Genomic DNA, 21531 nt, shown 5'->3' with positions numbered 1-21531 from the left:
TTTGTGTTATCTATGAAGATGCAGGCTGGGATAAGAGGATCACCAACACTCAGCCACAGCAGGACACATGGAGAATGGAGCGTAGCAGCTTTGTTTCCCCCCACAGAGTCTTTTACAACTTCACAAGAAATTCATAATCACCCAGCTCTGAAAAGAACAGCAGGGACAGATGTGAAGGCATGCATACTGATGGGCTATAGGGGTGATTTTAAAAAGTGAGACATGGCCGGAGGGCAGCTTGCTTTCTGATCTACACCCAAGATGCCTCTGAGGGGCCCTCAGGACGACCATTCACTTGGAAAGTGCGCCATCTAGCGGCTCACAGAGCTTCCTGCACATCATCGGGTGGAGCCACAGGCAGCTCAGTGGGTGGACTCTTCGTGGGTGTGTGTGAATACAGTTCACCTCCATGTGTATGTCCTTCCCACGGAATCATCTGTCAGCTTCATTAAGGGGAATCCTTTCAAAGGGGGAAAAAAAACTAAAGCTGTTTGTGGCTGACTTAAAAGTAAGTAAATATTATTAATAATGATGTTTTGGAATGAAAGAGAAGGGAAAAGTAGGTATAAGCGCGGCTTCATCTCACAGTTAATAAGGAAGCAGGCGCACATGGGCTGAGAAAGGACGGAAGGATCATCCGGCTGATGCAATAAAACTTCAGGGCATCTCAGGGAAGCTGCACTCTGCTTCCAAAGCGCACTTTGAAGTTGCTGCAAACAGTCAGGGAAACTAATTATTTAGGCAATTTTAAAGAAGTTTTGTTGATGTTTACACTTTTAAAAAGTGTGGGCAATGCAGGCGGAGGAACATTTCCTTTTATAGGAGTGCGCTTCACAGCTGTAGCGCTGGCGGATGAACTCACATGAACCCAAAAAGGCGCATGAATGAAACTTCCTGTTCTCTGCTTTTATTTATTTATTTATAACAGCTCAGAAAATAGTGCAATTTTTTTTATAGATATATTTATGTTTTCTTTTTTTAACTTGGTATTCCTTTAGTGCTTCCCTATGGAGGACCAATTCTGCCATAAAATATATCATGCACATAAATAAAAAAAGTAACAAAGTTGAAGATAAAGGTAATTATTACAAAGGGGAATAAATGAACAAGCTAATTAAAAGAGATATATGCATTTATGTCTCGCTGTCTAATTTAATTTCTACCTACATTTATTTGTTTATTGTATTTTTGGGCGCAATTAATTAAATGCTTATTTATGTAGTGAGCATTTATTTATTTCTGTATTTATTTTTAAATATGGCAGAGTTGGTCCTCCATACTTCTCAGAGGCGGACTGTGGTTATTTGAGACCTGGAGCAGAATTTGTTTGCGGGGCCCTTTCTTTCGGTCCATGCTTGATGATATTTATATTCTGCTTTTAAGATGTTGATTTTACTAGAAGGGCAGCAGCTAACAATTATTTTGCTAATTGTTTAATCTGTCAATTATTTCTTTCAATTAATCGATTAATAATTTGTTGGCAAGAAGATTTTTTTAAAGGATTAAGCCAGGTGGAACTAAAGTTTTTCCACTTCAGGAGTTCTGGGTAGAGCATATTACCGCAGAAATAAAAAAAATATATCTTAAAGACAACATATTTATGTATTTTTATTTATTTTTTTTTGCAATTTTGGTATAATTAGGTCTACTGCTCTAAGTAGGTCAATCTGTCAGCTAAAGGCAACTTTTACAGTCTCTATACTCCAGTTAATGATTAATCATTACTAAATTAGTTGAAGATTATTTCAATAATCAATTAATCTGCTTCATTCTTTCAGCCCAATTTAATAGTAACAAATAAAACAAAACACTAATTTTGTAACTTTGTGTGTGTTTAGGCTTATCATCACTAATAGTTACATTCATTTATGTGATAAAATTAAATAAATATGCAACAAACAAAAACATAACCGGAGCATAACACAGATGTTGTCACTCAGTGATGGCATTGGGACTAGAAACAGCATAACTTTAGTACCGTAAGTTCCAACAAAGGAAAATGTAGTATTGTAAAGTAGGGAATGGAAACATGTAGCCCACTATAGATTTTTTATTTATTTTTTTCATGAGAAGCTGTAGGCTTTATTGCATTAAAGCCAAACAGTAGAAGGAGCAAGTTTGGATAAATTCTGTTTGTCAGGTAGGTTGGAGACCCAAGAACCGGCAAGCAACAGAATAATTTAAAAGAGCTGTGTTATCCCTTTACCTCATAAAACTCATCAAAGTGGGATACGTCATCATTTATAGGCTGCAGCAGTTCAAGAAATTACGATATTGCAACCTAAAAGTATACCTACAAAGCAACAATTACCGTAGTAACAAATATATTTTAATTGTCATGGTATTTTGGGCCTGCACAATATTGCAATTAAATTTGTCCTGATCTTGTGCAGGAATGTCAATGAGAGAATGAATTGACAAGATAAAATTTGAGAAATATAACAATTTTTTAAATTGAAATTCAGGATAAAATTCTATTACTATACCTCCTTATGAGTTTTTAATCAAAGTAAGATTGACTGTGTATTCTTCACAGAAATTCTAATTTGCAAAGGTTAAGGACAGGGAGGAAATAGTTCCTCAAAGAAACAAACTCTATGCAACCCTTTCAATGACTGTCTTGAGATTTGTCTAGAGTCCAGATTACATATTTAAAGATACAGTGGAGGATTTTGGCGAATTTTTGAAAAGACCTGTCCTTTCCACTTTAAAAAAAATGCGAATGCACAACCCTGTTCCCGCTCCCGAGTGAAAATATCCTCGTGCACGATCTGTCTAAAAGTTTCTGTTTGCATTGCTCATACAAGCTTACTATCCAAAAGAAGATTTGCAATTTTTCCACTATGTCAGACTCACCAACAGTAAGTGAAAAGGGCAACGACTACTTCAGATGGCCTTGCGAAAAACATATCACCAAAATGATTGACAATTAGGAGGACCACTTATTTTGATGATCCACCTGGAAAAAGAACATCCTCCACTATACATTTAAATCTTTCACTATATACAAATGTTTTGAGACCCAAAGTGTTACGTTTTCTTTAAAAAATTATATACCGTTGGTGTTTGATTCTTGTTTATTGATTCTTTTGTTGTCTTTAAAGTGACTATACAAACTGCTATGATGTTCAGTATTTATTTAACTTTAGAATCCAACACCATTTACTACAAAAAGGAGTAGGAAGAAAAACACAAAGTTCATGTTTTTTTCCACAACGTTTAATTAGGCATTGCAAGATTTATGAAATGAATGCAAATACATTCAAGATAATAATTAATCCCACTAATAAGCAGTGTGGCCACCTGCCAAGGCACCGTCAAAATTATTGTTCTCTTTTAATATATTCTTAGAGCAACGCTTGAGGCAGGGTCGTTAGCAAAAGGTCAGTTACTTATCAAGTGTACATGAGGAGATATGAGATAAACTTTCCACAAGTATTTTTTTTTTTATGTATACTTCTGCCTTGGAAAAATATGTTTGCTCCTTTAACTTTGTTTTACATCACAACTACTAACTCAAATATGTTGTATAGTAAATGTGTGTGGTAATCAAACACAAAGCTGTAAAATAAAACCAGCAGGAAAAAGGATAAATTATTTTTGTTTCTTTCTAGAAATTAAAATCTAAATAGTGTGGTATCTATTTGCACTCATCCTCCCTTGCTTTGATAAATTTTTCTCTGTATATGTTGATGTATCCATTGAAGGAGATGTTTGTCTGTTTTTATTTCAAGTCTTAAACCTTATATGATCGAAAACATACATTTTTTTTGTTAAAGACCATTCTAACTCACTGATATGCTTTAGATTGAAACTTCTTCCTTATATCTCTGGCTTGACATTTATGGTCGCTGACCTGGAGCGAGGTAAAGCTCCTCCCCCTTTTGCAGCCTAAAACATGTTTTCCCCCATGATTGCCCTAAATGTAGCACCTTTTATCTTCTGATGAAATTTGATGAGCTTCCATATCCTCAACAATAATGTTGGCACTATAATAATAGTGATGGTAATTATAATAGTTTTATTTGTGTAGCACTTCTGATGACATAGTGAGATGAAGTGAGAAAAGGGAACAGTTGGAGGAAAATCTAAAGAGATTTTTGTGTGGATCTTTAGTAAATAGGGTCAACAGTCCAGTGCAATCCAAGCCGGAAGCTGGTAACGCATGGAGAAAGATATCAGGTGTTTTGTGTTATAAGAGTATCAGCAAGAATGAAAGGAAAGATGTAAAAGACGGTGGTAAGATTCGGAAGGGGTGGACAATTTAGAGACAACAGCACTGAAAAGGAGACAGGAGGCGGAGCTAAAGGTAGCAGAGAGGATGATGAGGTTCTCTTTAGGAGCGAGAAGAATGAACAGGATCAGTGGGTCAGCTCATGTTGATATTTTGGAGATAAAGCCAGAAATGGTTTGGAAGTATGCTAAGGAGGGATAATTGGTAGATCCATAGAAGAATTGCCAGGCAGGAGGTCTAGAGGAAGACGGATGGAATTAAAGAGGACATGAAGGTAGTTGGTGTGGCAGAAAAGGATAGCACATCTCAAAAAACTACACTATACTGTTACTCCTAATGGATTGACAGTGGCGTTGGATGCGGGAGCTCGGCCTGTAACCGGGTGTTTGCCCCCCAGCTCCGGCTCTTGTGTTCCCTCTGGGAAAGACACTACCTACTGATGGCGTCAATGACCTCATGTATCTTGCTGGCATCAGTGTGGGAATCAGGGGTTTAGGGTTTTGTTCAGGAAACCAGAGTGGGATCGAACCGAGTACGCTCAAGCTTCTCAGAGCGCAAGCACACTGCTCTAACCACTAGACCAACACTCCCCTCATTTACCAAACACATGCATGACCCCTAATAAGCAGAAAACACAGGATAAGCACGTACCTATGTTAGTACCTTTTCAAGGAGAGGACTCCAAACTGCTTTAAACACACATTGACACTGATAGCAGCAAGCTTTACTGCAGCTCCAGCTGCCTTGGGGCTCAGTGACAGAAAAAGACGGCTGTATACAGGAGCCACCGGGCCCTCCGGCCACCATCAGTAGGCAAAGCGGGTAAAGTATCTTGCCCAAGGACAAAGAAAGTGAGAGCTGGAGCTACCCTCCATTTGCAGGATGCAATGTCGGATGTGAACTCCAGCATCCGACAGGGGTTTGCCCTGCAAGCATGAATAAAAATCAAACATTAAAAGCTGTTTTTGATTTTGATTTGCAAATTCTGTCATCTGGGTCATGTCAACCCATAAAACTGGCTTAAATTGGAAGCAACCAGACTTTTGTTCTGAAAAGTTTTCTAAACCTACCTAGGAGTTTTTGTCAACTGACAGACAAGATGTTTAAATATGTGAATCTATCTTTCATCTTGGGTTTGGCATCTGGAGCAGCAAGTTTCCATAGAGTTAGCCTGAAATCCGAAACCTAAAGCCGGCTCCAGCATGGCTTGTGACATAACATAAACATCATATTGGCTTTTTTTTTTTTTTTTTTTGGGGAGCAATGGCTTTATTTTTGCCATCCTAACGACGATTGGTTTGGCCAATATATTCTCTCTTTAGAGCTTGGTATTGCTGCAGCTCCTCAGTTATCACGGGCCTCTTGGCTGCTTCTTACTCTGCTTCCCATCTCGTCCTTCTGGCGACATCTTGGTAGATAACTTCCATTTATTTCCATTCCGGCATGTAGAACTGAGCACTGTAGTGTGAGTTTGTAATGTTTGACATTTGTAATACTGTTTTACAACCTAATCCTGACTGAAACTTAGCCACAGCTTTATTCCACTGCTTTTGGAGTTATTTAGGGGTACGAAGAAATGCAGACTAAATATAAATATGTGTCACACTTCCTGGATTAGTATTTGTAAAAAATAATTTCACGTCACACTTTTGCATTACTTTGTTGGTTTTTAAGATGAAGTTTGCAGTTTTAATGTTGCAGAATTTGGCAAAATTAAGAGGTATGATTGCAACACACAGTACATTGTAAAGTATAAGGGCGTGTTGGAATTTGCTTGAATCCAAAGCATAAACAGCAAAATAACAGTTTTGGTATGTCAATATTGCATCATCCGCCTGCTAGCCCTAAAGGCTGAGAGCCACAGGGCGGACCGAGTGTTTACACTGCTTGTCCACTCACATCCGCTCACTATGAATTCAAAGATCCCTGGCTGAACATCAGGTTTACATGAGGATAATTTAATGGGATGAATAATTAATTAGTAATTTATGCATGCTTTGCTGATCTGCTATTAAAAGTTCTTTATAGGTCTATCTGTGACCGTCAGTATAAAAGTCATTTCAAGGAGCTTATATTCATTGTGTCTGCAGGCAAACATTTAAAACCACGGGACCAACTGCTCCTCCAAGTTAATCCACATGCCGTTATGAGTCACCAGCACAGCGATTGGATGAGACGGGGGCAGGGGCCCTCTCCTCTCACCCGCCTTTTTTAGCTCAGCAAAGGCACGCCACATCATGTTCATTCTGCTGTGTGGTTTTGTTGTTAATTCTGAACCACTGACTCATCGTTACACCTCCTCTTTTTTCTTTTTTTTCTGGACGCGGATGTGGCTAATGATCTGGTTCACCAGCAGCATAGGAGGACATGCTGCATGTCAAAAAGCTGGTTCCAGTTTTGGATAAATGGGAAAGACTCACTGATAGTTTTCATTCTATGTACATTTTCTAGTGTCTATATTTGGCCTTTTTTCTGTTTGTTTTAGAAGCTGAATGCGGGTCAGAATAACAGTTCACTATGACCTGGGCACACAGCTTAAAATTGTTTGGTCTTATCTGAGGTTTTCTCAATGCTTGATGACAATACAGTTTTTACGTATCAAGAACAACATTTCCTCCTAATATAGCACACCAGTAAATGGCTTAGTGTTAAAGAAAAAATACCACAGTATATTTTTTACAGTCTCATTCCTGCCTGTGTCCTCAATTAAAGATGCATCACATAGATATCAAACTCTCTCTGCTTTGGTGGATCAAACCTTAAAAGTCGGACATCTAAATCCTCAGGAAGGTATTGTAAAAACTTATTTTAGACCAAATTAGCAGGATATTTAAAATCAACTTCCTATAGTCAAGCATTTGTTTGATATAAATCTTTAAAGGTGGCTGCTTTGAGAAGAACAAACAGTTAATTCAGATTACCTCTGCCTCTGTATGTTCTTGAAGTAGTTTAAAAAGGAAAGGGCGGGTTAGTATTGGCGTAATCACAGCTGCCCCTGATGCCATGTGATGCATCACTGTTCTATTTGTAAACCAAACACCTTGCACAGAAAAAAGGCGTCCTTAGTCACATGTCAGACCTATGGTGGTAAATGTCTGATCTAAAGATGGCGATGGTGATGTGCAGTCAGGAGAATTAATTTTGGGAGCATCAGGAAAGGCTGAGGATTCCATCTTGCTTAGTTGTTGAAGTGAAGTGAGTACTTTCTGGATCACTACTGTTGCTGATGTATTGTTTTAGAGGAAGGTTGAAACTAAAACTAATGTCACAATTATTTAGTCTAGGGCTGCAACTAACAATTATTTAGCAAATCGATTGAACATTTTGACGGAAAAAGCTTCCTTTATCTTTTTTTTTTTTTTTTTTTTTTACAATTTTAATAAAACTACTGCTCTAAGTGGGTTGATTTGTGAGCTAAAGGCATGTTTTACAGTCTCTATACTAAAACGATTACTAAAATAGTTGACGATTATTTCGATAATTGATTCATCGGATTAATTGTTTCAGCCCTAATTTATTTCATACTGTTGATACATATTCTGCCTACCTTACCAAACCATAAAAATTTAAATTTTCTTAATTTATTCCTTATTAATTGAATAAATTAGAGGTTTATAATTTTTTAATACCCAATATTTTGATCTACTTTCGTAGATGCCATCACTATTGAAAAGAAGCCTATTCAGCTTTTTGTTGGAACAGAATAAAGAGAGGTTATATACTAAATAACACTCAAGGAGCACCAAACTCACCACGCTTCTTCTTTTTAAGGTGTGTTCAGTCTAGATATGGTTTAGATTGACTGACGCAGCAAAGTTAAGCCTGATTGCAGTGTGATTGTTTAAATTAGCACAATAAACTTATGAGCCTCTTTCCTGGACTGGCCACTGATCGTCTGAATACATGCCATCGTAACTTTGCACTGAAAAAAAGGGGTAACATTTACTCTAGGTAACTTTTTCCACATAGAAATTATTTGAAAATTTCACTCAATAAAATCTAAGTTGATTTTACAAACTAAGACAATTTGATTTAACAAACAAATGCAAAAGTACATTTTACTACCAAATTTCTCTCATCAACAAAAGATTTACTTTTGTTTTGCTTGTAAATTAACAGTCATGTTTTTGGCATGTGGGAAAGCCGGAGTACCCTGAGTAGAACCCCTGGTGGTATCCATGGTCCATAAAACCCTGGGAATCGAACCCAGAACCGTTTTTGTTTCAAGGCCACAGTGCTACAAACTGTGCCCTCTGGATTGTTGTTGCAGCCACAAATTTCAATGCATTTTATTGGTAGTAGGGGAGTGGTGGCCCAATGGTTAGTGCATTGCGTTTGGGTTCTATTGGTTCTGAGTTCAAGCTCCACTCCCACAGACTGCCACTCTGCAAGACGCTTAACCCCCACACTGCTCCCTGCATGCCGAACAAAGGTATCCCACTGCTCGCCAAGGGGATGGGTTAAATGCAGAGTGAATTTCGTTGCTTTGTACTTGTGACAGTATAATGACGATAAAGTTGAATTCGAAATCTATTTTTGATTGTGGACCAGCACAAAATTATAAGACCAGATATTGTATTGTGTTACCAGATGTATCATATTCTGATCAACATTTCTGTTGTTTTGTCCAAAGGTATTTTTTCAGCCTTTTGGTGCTAACAAAGATGATTCTGGCCAAACTTAAAGACGTCGGGAAGCAGCTATTGCGGGTGAAGGTGGTGGACTGCAGCACAGAAGAGTCCAGGCTATCACGATGTCTCAACACCTTTGACCTGGTGGCCCTAGGTGTCGGAAGCACACTGGGCGCTGGCGTCTACGTCCTCGCTGGTGCCGTAGCCCGTGAAAGCTCTGGACCTGCCATCGTCCTCTCATTTCTCATCGCTGCCCTGGCCTCCGTCCTGGCCGGTCTTTGCTACGCTGAGTTTGGAGCCCGTGTTCCAAGAACTGGATCAGCTTATCTCTACAGCTATGTGACAGTTGGAGAACTTTGGGCTTTTATTACCGGCTGGAACCTCATCCTCTCCTATGTCATTGGTGAGGCTGTTAAAAAAATAAAACAAAACAGAAAATAAGAGTACACCGTCGTCCGTCTTAGTATTTGTTTTTTAATAAGCTGAATATTTCTCTGTGCAGGAACTTCGAGCGTGGCGAGGGCATGGAGCGCAACCTTCGATGAGCTGACTGGAAAGAACATTGAGACTTTTTGCAGAGAAAATATGAGGATGAACTTTCCAGGAGTCCTCGCAGAGTATCCAGACATCTTTGCTGTCTTAATCATACTTATTCTGACAGGTTAGAAACAAGCATTACTTTTCAGGATTCACACAAAGTAACGCTACGTTTTCAAAAATATGGAGCAGGATCTTCTCAGCATGGATTAGAATTTAGAATATAAAAATCTAAATTAAAAATTTTTGAATTGAATTTTTTCCTTTTATTTTTTTTCCTTTTTATTATTTCCATCCATCAGTCTATCCACCCTACTGCCCCTAATGTTTTACTCCTCGATTTGTACATAAACAACAGGCTTAAAACTGAAATAGAATAAGACACTTCAAGGAATCCTGTGGGTTTTTTCCCCCCCTTAATAATTATTCTTTTACCTTTTGTAGGACTGCTTGCTTTTGGAGTCAAAGAATCAGCAATGGTGAATAAAGTATTCACTTGCGTCAATGTGCTTGTCCTGCTGTTTGTGATCATCTCTGGATTGGTGAAAGGAAGCTTAAAAAACTGGAGCCTGGACCCTGATGAGATCCTTAACATCACTGCAAACACCAGCGTTAAGTAGGTTAAATAAAGATCAGTCTACCCGTAAGTTCATCTCCAGGGATCTGCGTAAGTAAAGTAATTTTTTTTTTTTGTACCTTCAGTACCTCGTTTTCCCTCCCTAAAAAGGAAACTCTTGGTCAAGGCGGCTTCATGCCTTTTGGTTGGACAGGTGTCCTCTCCGGTGCTGCCACCTGTTTTTATGCTTTCGTGGGGTTTGACTGCATCGCCACCACAGGTGAGGACGAATCCATTAACACCGGTAGTGCCTGCATGAGCCCTGTTAGCTGACATATCCTATTTGTTTTTGTTTGTTCCCCCCTCAGGAGAGGAGGTGAAGAATCCCCAGAGGGCCATTCCCATTGGCATAGTGGCCTCTCTCCTCATCTGTTTTGTAGCTTACTTTGGCGTTTCGGCGGCTCTTACTGTTATGATGCCGTACTACATGCTGGACAAGAACAGCCCTCTTCCAGTGGCCTTTAAGTATGTCGGCTGGGAGGGAGCCACTTATGCAGTAGCCATTGGCTCTTTATGTGCTCTGTCGACCAGGTAAGTGGGTCTCCTACTGCCTCTCAGCATGAGAAGCCACAGAGGGCGCGTAATTGTTCAACAGGAATCTTTAGAAATGAATAATTCATTTTAGCTGCACTGAGTTGTGAATTCTTTTACATATTTTTTTACTTACTGTTGGCCGATGAGCTGCAGTTAAAACACTGTAGGTTGGAAAGAGTGGGGTTTATTATGAGGCAGGTCACAGATACAATTTTTTTAATATTATTTTGATCAAACATGCAGATAGATTTATGAAGTTATTCTGGTTATGAAATGATATTTAACTATTTTCATGTTTCATCCAGGCCTTCCTCTATCTGTCTGAATGGTACTGTAACAGACTTCTGTGTTAAGATAATTTGCTTCAATCAAACAATTTTTGTCACAGCTTAGAAAATAGTTATCATTGTGAATCTGAGTTAGATTGAAGCCCTTAAATCTCCAAATTCATTTTTAATGATTGGCTTTAGAAAAAAAAAATCACATATAGGGATAAATGTATAGAGTTAGAAAGCCAAGTAGTGCAGCCTAGAAAATATATGCCTTATTTTGAGAACAATTGAATTGTAATTCAAGGTCAGTTAAAAAATAAACACAAGAACTCCTAGAGACGTTATTGGAGCACTGTAGCTCCAGATTTAAAGCACTTTACCCTGTGCATGTTTTATGTTTACATGATGTAACAACAGAAACATTTAAAACATTTCCCAGTCCAAAAGATGCACCAATTCATTAGAGGTGCAATCTAGAAATGAGTCAAAATTTCTTAAGTTACTCTTAATTTCAGTTGGTAAAGATGATTTGCCAATTAATTGAGTATTTTTACTCTTAAAAATAAGATAATTAAATAATATGCACTTGAAATAAGACAATGCGATTGTTTTTTTTCTTATTCTAAATGTAAATTGTCTTGTTCTATTGGCAAGGTCTAACTTACCTCCTCAATTCAAGAAAAAATGCACTTATTTTAAGAAAAAATTACTTCTATAGATTTCTATTTTTTTGCACTGACAGGCCTGCATATAGAATATAGGTTTCTGCTGTGTCATAAAAAATGCTCTCATTAAATGCTTTTTTTATACAAAAAAAATACATTTTTATTTCACCACTGAAATCTGAGCTTTGTGTGTTTTAATTGACATTGCATGTTGGTTTTTCTTTCTCCGTAATAGTTTGCTTGGTTCCATGTTCCCAATGCCGAGAGTGATCTGGGCCATGGCAGACGATGGCCTGCTCTTCAAATGTTTGGCTAAACTCAGCACACGAAGCAAAACCCCGCTAACTGCCACAGTAACATCAGGCATAGTTGCAGGTGAGCTCACATCCTAAACTCACTAACTGAATGAAAGCTGCAGAACCTGCAGACCAGTATCCTCAGGACCTACTAACATGAAATGCAGCACAAAGGCAGCCGACCTTAGTTTCCACCACGCTGACACTCTCTGAGCAGATGCTCTGTTGGGCTTAGAATGAATGAGAGCTTGTGGAAGCAGCTAAGTTCTTAATCTTCTCCTCCTTCCTTCATCTGTGGCTCAGCCTCTTTGGCTCCATGTTTCGTCTGCCACGCATTATCTTTGCTATGGCTCGTGACGGTGTGATGTTCTCCTTTCTGGCTCATGTCAGCGGGAGGAAGACGCCAATGGTCTCCGTCTTGGTGGCAGGGCTTATCGCTGCGTCTCAATTCGCAGGCTGCGTACTTCCGAGGACGCAGCCTACCTAGCCTCCGGAGGACCCAGACTTGGTAGGCTGCTCCGGAGGATCCTCAGCCGTTGGTAAATGGGACGGTCTAGCCTTTGGAGCACTTCCTGGTTGCGACACGACGTCATCACGTTTACCCCAAACACAGCGCGAAACAAAATCCGACAGCTCGAGAAATACGGAAAGAACCAACAAAAAAATAGATATGGAAATTTTTATTTTTTTTTATTTACTTGTTATTGGAGGAGGAGAGTCGCTTTGACGGCTTCGGCGGCAGCAAAACCTGCGACGGATTTTTCTCAGGCTGGCAGAGCGCAGCGGAGAGGTAAGATCTACCTGCTATTATTCTAACCCACAGGGCCTGCTAATGATCAGAATATACCAGTTATTAAATAAACGCTTGTCAGCAGATTGATGAATAGGTTTAAATATCAAATTTTATATTTATTTGTAAGTTTGTGATTTATTTGTTTGTAACTTTAGTAAATTGAATTGAATAGTTAAATGTGTACAAACCCTGTAAATAACTGACTTAAATCACTACTTTTACTATCACTAATGTTGTGTTGAGAAGCCAAACTGTTGAGAAATAAATCATTTTTGTCTAAATTGTTATCCCCTTACTGCCTGATTTTTTATATATATATATATATATATATATATATATATATATATATATATATATATATAAACATAATACAGGGGGAAAAAAATCAAAATATAAAAACGAAAAAACTAAGTTAAATAGTGGATCTAGATGAAGTAAAATGTAATTTCTAATAAATCATGTAATAAAGATAAGGAAAAAAAGATAGATGACTGAATAAAAATAAATATTTTTGTCTTTTTTTTTCTACAGGTCATAACAGCCCCAGAGGATGAAGAGCAGGACGACATGCCAGAGGATGAGGAGGGGAGAACGTGTAGGAGGCAGTCAGTGGTGCTCCCTGGCGGGGCAAGCTGTCTGCTGAGGTGTCTGCCCTGGAGGAGGGTCTACCTGACCACCGTTACATTTAGATGGCAAGTAGAATCACATTTTAGCTGTTCTTATTTAAGGGTTATAAAAACAGTTTTAGTAAAGTCATTATTTTCTGCGTCTTCTTGAACATTTTTAGTAACATGGCAGCCATCGATTGGATCAGCAGTGGAGAGAGGCACCCCCACCCCCCAGATGATGTCCCACTCGCAGTCAGAAGACTCCAAGCTCATCTGTGTGGCATCCCATCCAGTCCAGCAGCCCCACCAGGGACTCCTGCTCAGTGACAATTATATATATATGTTCTCTAGTAATATTTACTGTATATCTTCTGTAAATAGTTGTAGTAGTTAATTTTAAAATCTAATGTCAATAGTTAAAAATGTTTTTAATAGTTTATTGTAAATACTTGCTTCTCTAAAAATAAACTGATGTCACTGAGAAGTTGTTCTAAGTTTACTTAAATTAAAAAGAAGTGATGAAACAGATCATGTAAAAAGGTTAAAAGACTTTAAGAACACACCGACAGCAATAACTTTTATAAACAATTTAATAATTTAATTTAACCATAACAGCAACACAGAACTTCAACTTGTTAAAAAAAAAAAAAAAACACCAAAAAAATAATAACATCTGTCCACCATCCTCTCCAATAAATGAAATAATCTGTCCATCCTTTCCCGCCTCCCTCTGCCATCTCATCTCCTCCCTGATTAAATCCACCAACTCGTCACTCCTCCTTCTTCTCTTCCTCCTTTCCCTCCTCCCTCATCCTCATTCTCTTCCTCATCTTCACCCTGATGCTGCTCTGCCTCTGCAGCATCTAGCCCTGGTGTGTCCTCAGGGATGGAGGCAATTAGGACAGGTGGGGTAATAGAGGGCCTCTGTCCTAATACCTCATCCATGAGGACAAACCAGGGCCAGGTGGCAGCAGTAGGATTCCCACTGACCCCCTGCCCTGTCCAAGGATCTTTGCATTCCTAAAGTAGAGGAAAACTATTTGTATCAACAGATGCTATTTTCTGTAGTGTTTCTTTAAAGCTAGAAAAAAGGAAGGTTTCATGATTTGGATGGATTAATGAAATTCTACAGAAAAAGACTTTGGAATGGTAACCTGGAGATTACTTTTTCAAGCTTACTCAAAGTGTAAATTAACATGAAAATAATAAATGAAAGATGTAATTTCCCTACACATACCCATATACATACATACATACTTACAAAAAGTGGCATCTGAGCATCATTTGATGTGATCAAAAGATTATATTTGTACGTTGGTGTTTGAACAGGACTTATTTTAACCTGTGTGACTTTTACATAGAAATGCAACATGTAGATGGAATTCTGCCTGAACTCTTCCCTCCATCCGCCTGCAGCAGTATCTTTGGCCCCGATGATAAGGTGGTCATTTTATCCACTCCTCTGTCTGCTCCCTGGAACCAAATGACATGTAAAGCATATTTCTGTTATGTCAACAGGCAAAATGACTGTTCTGTATAATTACGCCTGTATTGTTCTTCAAGCGAATTATACTTTAAACCTTATTATACTGTACTGTAAATAAACTATACATTATTGAGTATTAAAACAAAACGTTTGCAGTATTAACAGCCCAGTACAGCTGGACTAATGTTATTTCTTCAGCTGCATTAAGCTTTAACAGTTCTAATCCTTTGTAATAAACTGTTTGAGAATAAATAGATCCGATTAGTGAGGGATACGGCTATCAGTACAGTAAGATGTAGGTTAAAATAAAAAATAGTGACATTTGTATGAAGGCTTTTAATTGTTGATGAACATCACGTATCAACAGGTTAGCTCTAAGCTTTAGTTTTAGCTGCTCCTACACATTCCGGTGGCTCCGTTACCGTCATGTATTTTAATAGATGTTCATTAAAAAAAAACAAAAAAAAAACAAACTACTTACATTTAAAGGTGTTCTCCGCACTACTGTCGGCGCTGCTGCTGCTTTCGGTTGTCCGTAACTTCAAGAAAATCCGACTTTCTTCTTCAACTACTAAAAAAAAAAAAAAAAAAAAAAAAAAAAAAAAAGCGCGCAAAGCACCTCGGGAAATCTAGTGGCAGGCGAGGCCACTAAGGATGGTAGCGATGCATCCTCAGAATTCGGGGAAAAGGAGGACGCATTTTGAGGCTGCATTTTAAGCGTCCTCAGAATTTTTGCCAAATGGGACGGCCTCCGCGCAGCGTTGTGACGTCACCGGCCTCAAAATGCGTACTACCAAGTACGCAGCCTGCGAATTGAGACGCAGCCTATGTCTGGTAGGTAGCTGAAACAAAGCTAAAGGCAATAGTGCCCCCGTGTGGAAGGAGGAGGGTTTGGGGATTAAGAAAAAAATCCCACAAGTAAAAGTTTGCCAGTTATTTGCTATATAAGGTCTCTATTTAACAGTATGTGTTCAGTGTATATTAATATTTCTTGTGCATTTTGAATCTCTTAGTTTGCGAAAGAAAATGTTCCTCCTCTGTTCCCTGCAGCTGTGATGGCGTTCCTGTTTGATTTGAAGGATCTGGTTGACCTCATGTCTATCGGCACTTTGCTTGCCTATACTCTGGTTGCTGCCTGTGTGTTGGTGCTCAGGTAATTGTGTTTCTCACCATATTGTTTCAGTAGACATATTGTCTAAACCAGTCATAGTGGCTCTATACTTTGAGAGGGCTGCTTGTAAGTTCTCTGAATGCAGGACAAATTAAAACCTAGAAGGTTGGAAATAATCTGCACAGTAGAAATTAACTAGACAGGTTGACCCAATATTATTGTTGCACTAAGTACATCTGAGTCTATATGTATATTTCTGAACTGATCCACAAGAAATCAGAAGAAGCCTGAAGTAAAGTGATATAAGTTCCTTTGTTTGAGGTTTATAAATTTCACTTCAGAACTGTAGCTCTCATCCTCACCTTATGAACTCCGCTCGCTTCTTATGTGAAGGTACCAGCCTGAGCAGCTGAGTACCGCCTATGAAATGGCCAACACCCAGGATGATGCAGACATTTCCGAGTCTTACATAGAAGGGAACTCTGACATCTCTCCTCAATCAGAGGATACAGCCAGCATCAAGAATCTCTTGTCCCCCTCCAACCCTGAGCCGTCTCCCATGTCTGGTCGTACCGTCAACATCTGCACCAGCATACTTGGTAAGCTTCTTTCAGTCTCTGAATGATTCATGTTCCACCAGCCCAGAGCATGACATGGTGGGATCCTTTCTTTCCCTCCAGGTGTTCTGGTGTGTGTTTTCAGTGTGGTGGCTGTTCAAGGAGGAACGGCCCACTGGTCTGTGTCTCTGCTGATCGTCATCATGGTGGCCTGCTTGCTTCTCACATTTATTGTATTCAGGCAGCCTCAAAGCAAAGCCAAGCTGGCCTTTAAGGTGAGTCTAAACTCTATGTATTGTTTTCTTGCTTTTATTTTCTCTCATGCTGTCCCTTCCAAATGTATTCATAACCTTTTAGTTTTTTTTTTACCCTATTATATCAAATGTCTGCAGGAACAGACCAAGAAAAAGCACAGAGGTTAGGGATAAAGTTATGCAAAAGTTAAAAGTATGGTTAGGTTTCATCCATCCATCCCCTCCCGCTTATCCGGGGTTGCGTCGCGGGGGTAGCAGCTTCAGTAGGGAGGCCCAAACGTCCCTCTCTCCAGTCACATGGGCCAGCTCCTCCGGGGGATCCCAAGGCGCTCCCAGGCCAGCCGAGAAACATAGTCCCTCCAGCGTGTCCTGGTTCTCCCCCTGGGTCTCCTCCCGGTGGGACGTGCCTGGAACACCTCACCAGGGAGACATCTATGAGGCATCCTAACCAGAAGCCTGAGCCACATCAACCAGTTCCCCTCGACTTGGAGGAGCAGCGGCTCTACTCTGAGTCCTCCCTGGATGACTGAGCTAATCCCTATCTCTAAGCGAGAGCCCAGACACACTATGGAGAAAACTAATAATCTTGTTCTTTCAGGTATAAAGCAATATTCCCACAGTAGAGCACTGTTTGCTCCATTAGCTGTAAATAAAAAACAGTACTTAGTCAGAGAAGAACCAAGAATCTCTGGTAACTTCTGGTTCCACATGCCACAAATTCAGGTTTAATAAAAGCAGTTATTTGTTTGCTAAAAGTAATGAAGGAGACTATTTAAACATGTGGAGTAAGAGGTTCAGATCAAATCAACTTAAAATTAACCTTTCTGGCCTAAATATATAAAATATGAAAAACATTGCAACGCACGAGGCCTAACAAACAACCTTATTGGAGCAGGGTGGTGACAGCATCATACTGTGGGGATTCTTATTCCAATACTGGGAAGCAGCTTTAAGTTGATGGGAATAAATAATGAAAAAACCTGTTTGGTTGTAAACAAATAAGACTGGGGCAGAGGTCCACTCTCCAGCAGGACTGGATCCCAAAAAATACAGCAACAGGAATAGTTTAGATCAATGCATATCTTTGTGTTACAATAACCCAGACTTAGAGTTAACAGAGAACATGCAACATTGTCTTAAAACATGCTGTTTATTGATATACCCCTAACCTGGCTGACTTTGAGCTGCTTTGTCCAGAACAAAAGCCAAATTTTCCCTCCATAGATTTGCAATGCTGGTTCAAAAAAAGGATTGCCTCAGGGAAGAGGGGGTGCAGGTGAATACTAATACCCTCTAACATATTTCAGGCTTTAAAGGAGAAGTTCGGTTTTTTACACTTTAAGCCCATTTTCTGTAGTGTCCAGGATGAAATCGAATGATCGACACCAAACTTTTGACAATTGGTCCTGTCTCTGCTTTTTGGCTCATTTAGAATCACCCCCTGGCTGCTTTAGAATGGCTAGCATAGAGCATGTCCGATAATGTCCTTAAAACAACCTTAAACGTTCTTTTTTTAAAATATGCTACTCACCGGGTCGTCAGCGCTGTTCAATGACGTTCCAAAAAAAGTTTCGTAAAGAAAAAACGTTCCTGTAGTGTTTTATTTAGCATTTTGTAAATCCCATTGAGTTCTGTAGGAATAGTCAATATTCCCCTGCCACCGGAAACGGAAATGGGGCCTGTTTACACAGTTGTAGTCTTTTCGCTTCACTCTGTGTACTCCGACGTCGAGGTGCTAACGTCTCTGTTAAACACTTTAAAAAACTCTGAAAATGGAATACGAAAGGTGGATTCTTGATTCTCGACGTCGGAGTACACAGAGTGAAGCGAAAAGACTACAACTGTGTAAACAGGCCCCATTTCCGTTTCCGGTGGCAGCGGAATATTGACTATTCCTACAGAACTCAATGGGATTTACAAAATGCTAAATAAAACACTACAGGAACGTTTTTTCTTCACGAAACATTTTTTGGAACGTCATTGAACAGCGCTGACGACCCGGTGAGTAGCATATTTAAAAAAAAGAACGTTTAAGGTTGTTTTAAGGACATTATCGGACATGCTCTATGCTAGCCATTCTGAAGCAGCCAGGGGGTGATTCTAAATGAGCCAAAAAGCAGAGACAGGACCAATTGTCAAACTTTTGGTGTCGATCATTCGATTTCATCCTGGACACTACAGAAAATGGGCTTAAAGTGTAAAAAACCGAACTTCTCCTTTAAGTTGTGAAACATTTTTAAGACCTTTTCCTTCCAGCTGTTATGGTCGAAGACATTTGTTTTGCTTTTTAGCTGCCAATTCCTCCCTTATAAAATCCAAGTTGTCAGCTAATCTAAATGCTATTGATCAATTTGAAGAATCTTTTTGGTTTTTATCTGCATGTTAATGAAATCAGAATCCTTGCTTCAATATTAAATCTATTTCTTTTTTTGCATTAAGGGAATAAAACCCTGAAAAATGAAATTTCGACCAGCTTTATGGCAAAGACGTAATTAACAAATGCAATATTTATTTTTGCCTTTCTTTCCCACAAAACTTTTTTAAAACTAATATCTTTAAGCACGAGGATTTTTAAGATGATTCTTACATCTAAGGTTTATTGGCTACTGTGTTCTTACAGTTATAAACCCATAGTTTTTTCAGTGCAGCTTCAGTATTAACTCATACAACTTGATTTTTTTATAAGCTTATTAGGACATACATTTGTTAGATACTCATAATACATTTTGTGGTAAGGATTAGAGCACAGGACTCGTCTTCTTGTGCTTGCTCCCTGGTTAAAGGTAATATTAATGGAGGCACTTTCTACACATTGTTTTAATCCTTCCTCCTGGTCTTCTGTGATCAGATGCAGGTTTTGATTTTTAACTAAGTAATCGCCTCTCTGAAATGTTTTCCTTTCCACTCACAATCTTTCCAGCTGTTTGTGTACGATCACTGATATTTTCTTTGTTGTTTGATGTTAAATTTGTACGATTCACGTTCAAGGTTAAATGTGACCCCCCAGAAAAATGACAAGTGACGCTCAGTTCAAGATCGAAGAGAGTCTAGCTGCAGAATTGCACTGTTGCTGAACGTCACTGTGAGGTGTCCTCTGTGTCCCAAACTGAAGTTTATTTGAATCCTTTCAAAGTAAAAGGGAAATAAAATAAAAGCTAGCTATCTAATAGGATGCAGTTTATTACTTGGCATATAACAGAAAATCAAACCTAGAAGACAGCAAGACAATTTTCTTAACTAAACTCTTATTTATATGTAACTTAAGTTCAGTTTTATAATGCTTTATTAACCTGATCATAAGTTACAATTTACTTCTTAAGTCGTTCGTAGGTGGTGGCCAAGAAGACTTAGACAGATTTTATTTTGTCATTTTGAATACACAAGTGTAAACAAAAAGAAATTTTGTTAAATACAATACAAACTGTTATGTGGTAACCTAACCTAATTACCCACCAAAAGTCTCCAGTGTTACACATAAATGTACGATTGTAATAATTACATACAGGTAATTACTTTGAAATTATATACCTTAATTTTGGGGTGATTACCAAATTTTTTTCTTGTTACCAAGTAATGTAGTGTGACTTGCTATGTTATTACCATGTTATTACCAAGTTCTTTTATGAAGATATATCTAATCTGTGTTTACAAGTATTGTATTTTATATTCTTTATTCTTTTAGTATTTTTTGCGTCTTAGCTAGGTGACTGTTGGAACACATAGATTTGCCAATGGTGTGTGATTTCAAATTAACTTAGCTTTGTGTACTCACAGTAAATTACTGAATACCTAGATACATGACCAAAATAGCCTGTAACTTATGTTTTTTCCCCACAATACTGGAGAAAACAGTAGACAGAATAAAAAACTTAAAAAAAATTTTTTTTTTTATTTGCAAGTGCTTTTATTGTCAAAATAGCAGATTGCACAGCATCATATTGAAACATACGGTACGTCAATAAGAGACGGATAATGTAATAAGTAAAAGAAAAAAAAATATGATAAAACATGGCTTTCTTGGTCTTTAAGTGGGGAAAAGGCAGATTTAAGTGTGCATTCGCCTTCCAAAAAAAATATGTCTTCTTCTTCTAATAAAATCAGGCTACGTGCTATTCCTGAAGGCTTCGATTAAAACGCCCAGAATAAACTTCCGTTCTTGACAGTGCAGGAGGCCGTATTGTGCAGGTCTGCAAGGAAGGCTCCCGGCAGTGCAGGTCTGCAGCCAGACCCCTCTGTTAAGATCTGGCTATAAATCACACTAGATTTCAAGAATGAAACAGCTATATTTTTGTTTTACATTTGCTGAGAATTTAAACTTTATTTAACCAATAAAGATCTTAATTCTCAATTATCATGCAGATAGCTAATTTTCCTAAGGTATTCTGCTTTGCTCACTGATTTGCTCTCTGCCTACATGAATTCATTCCTCCACTACACTTCATAAAAAAAATAAAAAAAAGACGTTTATATTGGGAAAAGGATTTCAATGTTAACCTCTTGAAATGAACATTCTCTCCTCAGGTTCCCTTGTTGCCCTTCATTCCCGTCGTCAGCATGTTTGTCAATGTCTACCTGATGATGCAGCTCGATAGAGGGACCTGGATACGCTTTACCATCTGGATGATCATAGGTACTTTAGTTCAATAGCAAAACATTTTTTTTCAGCTTTTATAAAAAGAAGCTGACCTCTCTAAACTATATTCTCCCACAAACTGCAGGTTTCATCATCTACTTCGGGTATGGGATTTGGAACAGTTCAGAAGCAGCTTCCAACAGGTCTGACATCTTCCCTCCCGCCTGCTCGATAAACGGAGAGCCGATGAGCCCAGAGAAGGAGTCTTTCCTGCACAACACGGCGAGCTGCACCCCAGACGGCGACGATTGATGAGGATAACGGAGAAGTTTATATCTACTCTTGAGATTTTCTGCAGCAGCAG

At 38.7% G+C, this 21531-nt stretch overlaps 1 protein-coding gene across 2 annotated transcripts; it reads left to right on the top strand.

The window, feature by feature from the left end:
* Positions 1-378: 378 nt before the first annotated feature.
* Positions 379-21531, top strand: LOC119789488 (high affinity cationic amino acid transporter 1-like). Of its 2 annotated transcripts, none has more exons than XM_038294392.1 (12): positions 379-508; positions 8868-9268; positions 9368-9526; positions 9847-10018; positions 10105-10238; positions 10327-10549; positions 11725-11864; positions 15723-15825; positions 16177-16382; positions 16464-16615; positions 21116-21224; positions 21313-21531. In XM_038294392.1, exons 2-12 carry the CDS (start codon positions 8899-8901, stop codon positions 21477-21479), a joined length of 1935 nt encoding a protein of 644 aa, XP_038150320.1. In that variant the 5' UTR covers positions 379-508; positions 8868-8898; the 3' UTR covers positions 21480-21531. The 2 variants fall into 2 exon arrangements, with proteins under 2 accessions (XP_038150320.1, XP_038150321.1); XM_038294393.1 differs by lacking the exon at positions 379-508 and adding an exon at positions 7407-7429.

Source organism: Cyprinodon tularosa, unplaced genomic scaffold, assembly GCF_016077235.1.
Source record: "Cyprinodon tularosa strain WSP-4 unplaced genomic scaffold, ASM1607723v1 ctg34, whole genome shotgun sequence".
Taxonomy (NCBI): domain Eukaryota; kingdom Metazoa; phylum Chordata; class Actinopteri; order Cyprinodontiformes; family Cyprinodontidae; genus Cyprinodon; species Cyprinodon tularosa.
The sequence above is the reverse complement of the archived record's forward strand: the minus strand, read 5'-3'. Positions and strand labels throughout refer to the sequence as shown.

Excerpts from the sequence above, each read along its gene's own strand:
- LOC119789488 (XM_038294392.1), top strand. The coding sequence starts at position 8,899 with ATGATTCTGGCCAAACTTAAAGACGTCGGGAAGCAGCTATTGCGGGTG. Across the intron at positions 10,019-10,104 it reads ACTGCAAACACCAGCGTTAA|TACCTCGTTTTCCCTCCCTA; the intron begins GTAGGTTAAATA and ends TTGTACCTTCAG. Across the intron at positions 16,616-21,115 it reads AAGCCAAGCTGGCCTTTAAG|GTTCCCTTGTTGCCCTTCAT; the intron begins GTGAGTCTAAAC and ends TTCTCTCCTCAG.